Genomic DNA, 5,944 nt, shown 5'->3' on the forward strand with positions numbered 1-5,944 from the left:
AGTGCAGGGTACCCGAAACCTAACACCCTATAATATTTCTATTCACTTACAAAAAACAATGGAGGCAAATCCAAGTAGGAAATTGTCAATTCACGGATTGAAAGGAGGTTCTTGAGAAGAGAATATAAAGAAAACAAAAATGGTTGATGATGTGATAAAACACTTATACGATATTCACATTATTACAATAAAAGTCCTCTTATCCATAAAGTGAAACATGTTATATACTGTTTTAATTTTATGTTATTTTTACTCTTATTTTCAAGATATCTCATCCGTGATTTGATGCAGAAAAAACAACATTGGCCAAAAATTCCCTGCTGGAATTCTAAAAGGGGAAATGGGTATAGCGATCCAGGCTGGCCAAAAATTTCTTCAACCACCACAGATGGATGGAATGTGGGACCTCTAAATTAATTTTCTCTGCTTCATGTCACTTTCCAAGTGTGAAGGCCAAATGTCCCACCACCCAAATGCTTCTACATCATTAATCCATCCGGCTAAAACATATCAATAACATAGCAAGAAGTATCAAGTTTGAAGGATCCCATGCCATATCTTGTCTGAAGCATCTGATAAGCCAAAAAAAGGTATCTAGCACTAGGACAGTAGGACGTAGGTTGTTAAATTGTATTGAAATTTGATGGAATGTCATCGGTACAAAAATTGTATGTAATAAAGAATGACAGATCCCAATAAATTAAACATGAAACCTTTAGGACACGAATATAAAAATTCATGACAAAATCACTAAAGAATCATATCAACAAACACTAGAAATACACACCTAAACACTCACACAACCACAAAACTAAGATGCCAGGATCCTATGACCAACACAAGGACACATCCTAAACAAAAATGCTTAGCGGAAAAGGGAAACCATAGCACTTATGATCATCAGCAGTGTGAATAACAGCTTTGATCCATTGCCAGTAATTGCCATGGCAGCAGAGATATCTTGTGGCCTGAAAAAGAAGCAATGTATAATCAGAAACGATTCTTACTCTACAAACATAATTTAAGAAAGAAACGTTCGAGATAAATGATTATGATCCATACTTTTGCAAATGATTTAGAGCACCACAAAAGAGGGCATTGTCTGGGATGGGAAACTCAGTCTTGTTTGTAGACTCTGGATTGACAACTCGGACATAAGTTTCTTGGCCAAGATACCATGAGTCAAGGTTTTCTGTTCTCAGATTCCAGACTCCAACGTTGTCAAGTGATACCAAGATTGCAGTCCATGCTCCAGGATAAACCTAGACAGCAGTAGTAATAAAGATTATACTCATTATTTACTCTTTCTCCACTAGAATTAATAGGACTTCTGATTGCGGTTTCAAAATTCAAGGTTCAGGTTCAAAATTGAAGGTTATAGCACAAATGTCACCAGAAATTCATCATCATGAAAGTTCCCAAATAGATCAACTAGCCTATTTTGCAAGTTTCAAGAGAACATAATAATTATTTAGTATTCCATATGTCAATGGTGATTTGATTAGGATACTGAATAAGAATTTGGACCATTTACTTTGGTGCTAGAGAATGTTTAGTATGTCTTCTATTGTTTGCAGTTGCTTTAAACTCCCAGTTCTTTAGGTAAGAAAGAAAAAACCTAAATAGCATACTCATAGCTGGTAAGAATTTGTCATAAAACTGCAAGGACAGCAAAACTCATTTATTTGGTAAATGTTTAATTCGTATGGTCTGTAAAGGCAAGACAGGGCAACTTTATCTATTAAGCTTCAGGTTATTAAGACATCCCATCAACTAGCTAAACAGCACAGAAACTTTACCTTGTTGTCTATAGTAACACACAAATATCTGTGCCAATCAGGTAAATACAATTCAAATGGATATACTGGCTAGAAATCACGTCTAAAATGATCAAAACTTTGAAAGAAACCAAACAAGATTAAAAGTAGAATTCTCCATTTAACACACCTGTGTTGTGGAGCGGGCAATACCATCCCACTTGTTATATGTACCCCTGCTATTCTCTGTCCACTCACCATAATCCATCCTGAATAAAAGTATTAAAAGGAGGGTGTTAAAAGCATATCATTAAATTCATATATGTCATAGAAAAAAGGACAGGTAGAGGACTTAAATAAATTCCCTACCCAACCACAAAAAATGCATATCCATTAAGGTGGTAGGTATGCATCTTTGTGTCATTGTTCTGTAGAATGATTTCCATAAATCCTCGATATGTTCCATTAATTACTGATGTTTCCAAACGAGGTGCTCCTGTAAGTGGCTTCGTGGGGAAATCAAGCTTATAAACTCCCTTCACTTTGAACTGGTCAGCAAGCCTGATTGGTGTGGAAGGATTGACGTATGATATTCCACTGAGAGTTGCCCGCCGTTTCCCATCAATCATTTCAGGTGGCTTGTTTTTCAACACATAAACTTCGGTCACATTGATTGAACCATATCTAAAAGAACCTTGTGGGTTAGGGCGGGCACCACTAGCAGACACATTCCATCTGTACAATTCAGTCAAAGAACCATAAAGACCAAGTAAGGATGTATAGCCAATTCTTAGAAGTAGTAAAAAAATTCTTTTATACAGTGAAGAGCTCCACACAAAGCCAAAATTTTAGTTACTATCTATACCAATCAAATTACAGCTTGTTTGATGATTCACAAAAAATATACAACTATTACAAAATAATAAATATATCAGAGTAAGAATATGGGCCTTCCATATCAGAGTAAGAACATAGGCCAAGCCCCACCCCTAAATCAGAAGCAGCATTTTCTGTCCCAGGATCAAAGTTCTGTTTCTAGGGATGAGTGAAAACGAGTCACCAGACAAAGAACTAATGAACTAAAGATTTTCCAACCTTGACTATATAGTGCACAAAAAATTAGCAAATACTTTATAGTAAAAAAAGAGAATAAAAAAAACATAGAAATGCATTGGTTTCAGAACCATGTGCTAATGCATAATGAAAACCAACCTTATAGATCTTGCTTGGTTCATGGAGAATGTTTTGTCAAACTCATCATTTGGTGCATCTGGGAGGGGACCATGTGCCTTTCCTTTAGAATTCGTATAATGCAAGATGGCAACACCAGTAACTCTTTTCCATTGAGATTCATTCACAAATCTGGCACTTGCTACAATGTAGTAATCAGAACTTGCGTTCTGATCCATGGTAACTAAGAAAGAAAAAGATTGTCCTACATGTATATCTAAGCTAGTGTAATTCTGTTGCACAGTATACGATCCCTCTGACTCTGCTAGAAGTAGATTATGGTTTTGGATCCTGAAATTCAGAGAAGTTGATATTCCAACGTTGTGTACACGAATGCGATAAGTTTTTCCTGTGCAACATGATAGAATTGTCATCAAAGAGCTGAAGCAGTGCAACAGAAGCAAAAAGTTAATAACAATATTAAGAGTTTCAGATTGATCTGAAGTCACCAAACAGTCACACTTATTGGAATGTTGTACATAAGTGTAGCAATTTAAAGTTTCAATATTCAACTGTTTAAATACTTGAGACATTTAAGCATAAGTTTGCTTCCAGGTATAGCAGGATATTTATGTTATAGAACCATATCTAGTACCATTGCTCAGCATTTGCTGAATAGGTACCCTGCACATGATATATCTTACATAAACAGAAAACTAACTTCTTAATTAACGAATGAGGAGTTTTATTGCAATAGAAATGTTGTGTATGACAAAAAAGAAGATACTGCACGTCCAAAATCAGTATTCAAGCTAATATGAGCTAACCAATATTTCCATAATATGTCAACAGCCCAAATAATAGCATGGCAAATTAATTCAAAGTTCTGAATCACTAAATTTCTAAAGTTACCTACAAGACCAATATACCAACATGACCAGTTGCTATGTAAAGAACTTTAAAACATTCTTCAGTTAAAATGTCTTATGTACAACACTCACCTGGGTGGACTTCGATTGTCTCATAATCAATGCCATCAGGAACAAGGGTAGTGTTATATTGATAAGGGCCTTTCCCATTAATTATAACCCCATCAGGCATTCCCAGATCTTTCCCTGCATCAAGTGCCTTCCTCAAAGCCTAGAATCCATAAAGAACCAAGCACCTCACAGACTATACTTTCAAATAAAACAAAGAATCTCATTATTTATCGAACACTAACCGTGTGGTTGTGTGTGTACCAATCACCGATCAAAATGGTAATATCTCCATCTGGGGTCGCAAAAGGAATTGGAATAATAGCACGGTTATTTATAATAAAGCTGCCATAGCCACCTGATGCTCTTTGAAAATGGAGAGATGGGAAATAGAAGAAACTCCCAATTTGGTCCTTGACCTGGAACTGGTAAGTCCAGTTCCACTTAGGAGGAATGGGACAATTTGTGCCCAAAACTCCATCTTGCCATGAACTACGCCTCTGTTGAACACCAGACCTGCAACACAATCAAAGTTTAGATACTAAATCGTTATGTAATCACACTTCTGTGTGGATTCACAAGAAAATTCAAGTAAATTTTACCAGTGAATAAGTAGACTCTCATCTAATTTGTTTCTAACATTGACAACGACATTGTAATTAGTAGTCACATTTATGGTCGGACCGGGAAACTTTCCATTAACAGCAATAACCTGCAGAAGTAATGCAAATAATGAAACATTTAGTAGATTGCTGATAGCTCTTCAACATTATCTGAGAGCTCTCTATACTACAAAAAGAAAACATGAAACACTAAGCTCAAATAAGGAAAAAAGCACCACATTTTTGTAGATCTGAAGCTAAAAGTTGAAACTTTAAGAAATCTAAAGCCAACCCGGTTGTCATTGGTAAAAGAATAAGTAAAGCCGCTTGAAAAAATCCACTCAAAGTGCTGAAACAAAGTAAATGGTATAAAAATGAGAAATACAGAAAGAGATCTGAAAAAACAAACCTGCTGAGGCACACCAAGAGGAGAAGCCGTTATGTAAGAAACCTCAAAGTTAAAGAAAGCAAATGGATCTCCAGCAAAACATAAGTTAACAAGCAAGGCAATGCAGACAACAAAGAGAGCTAGAACCCTGTAAAAAGCCATTGATGAATGAATGGTATGGAAGTCCGAGAGTTGAGCAAATTGAGAGCTTTTTTTCCTGGTTTTACATTATCAGATAATAAAGAAGGAAAAGGGAGGAAGAAACCAGAACCTCTAAAGAGCAGTAAACAGAGTGAGTGTCTTTTAGAGAGAGAGTGAGGCTATTTTTTCACTTGATTTGTCGTGATGTGCTGCTGGGTTGTTTTGTTTTTAGTAGTGCACTGCTGGTGCAGTTTTTTGGGGATTTAGTTGCAAATGTAAAAGTGTAAAACAATTAATGACACATATAATAAAATACTAAAAATTGTCTTAAAATTATAATAACAATAAAAAAATTTAAATTTTTGGACAGATAAACAATTAAATAAATATTTATTAACTATATATTAATAATTAAAATCTAAGAAGATTTACAAAACTTGTATACTTTTTGGAGTAACCATTTTGTCGGTCACGAAAATAAAAGACTTATCATTTCAATTTCCAGAGAGACAAAACTCATACAGATACAGCTAGTAGCCAGTACACACATCAAGCGTAATAAGTAAAATATAGAGATTAGATTATAATTTCATTAAAGTTTGACTAATGTCTCCAGTAGACCCCAACCCAACGGTCAGATTTTCTGAAAGTGCCACATGATTGCCAGCCCATGAAACCCTATGGCTATTCTCCAAGTGTGGACCCCCACCATTTCATAAATAAAGTCGGTCTGTACCAGGGTGGGGTGCTGTGCTCCATTTACTTTGTTGTTTTTATACCAATATTTCCCACACCTAACAACCGTCTGATCTCATTATTTGGTTACGTTATTTACTGTTTTGGATTTTTATTTTTATTTTATTTATGGTTTTGAATTTGATCTGCATATTATAATATGGATTTCATTTG

At 35.3% G+C, this 5,944-nt stretch overlaps 1 protein-coding gene across 1 annotated transcript; it reads right to left on the minus strand.

Moving 5' to 3' along the window:
- Positions 1-734: 734 nt before the first annotated feature.
- On the minus strand, positions 735-5,235 carry LOC116126232 (monocopper oxidase-like protein SKU5). Its single transcript, XM_031411939.1, has 9 exons — positions 4,916-5,235; positions 4,507-4,616; positions 4,150-4,420; positions 3,929-4,067; positions 2,970-3,336; positions 2,127-2,492; positions 1,948-2,026; positions 1,063-1,262; positions 735-968 (listed from the first exon to the last, which is right to left on the minus strand). The coding sequence occupies exons 1-9, from the start codon at positions 5,054-5,056 to the stop codon at positions 866-868; spliced, it is 1,776 nt and encodes a 591-aa protein (XP_031267799.1). The 5' UTR covers positions 5,057-5,235; the 3' UTR covers positions 735-865.
- Between the last annotated feature and the right edge of the window lie 709 nt (positions 5,236-5,944).

This window comes from Pistacia vera, unplaced genomic scaffold, assembly GCF_008641045.1.
Source record: "Pistacia vera cultivar Batoury unplaced genomic scaffold, PisVer_v2 Contig177, whole genome shotgun sequence".
In the NCBI taxonomy this organism is placed as follows: Eukaryota; Viridiplantae; Streptophyta; class Magnoliopsida; order Sapindales; family Anacardiaceae; genus Pistacia; species Pistacia vera.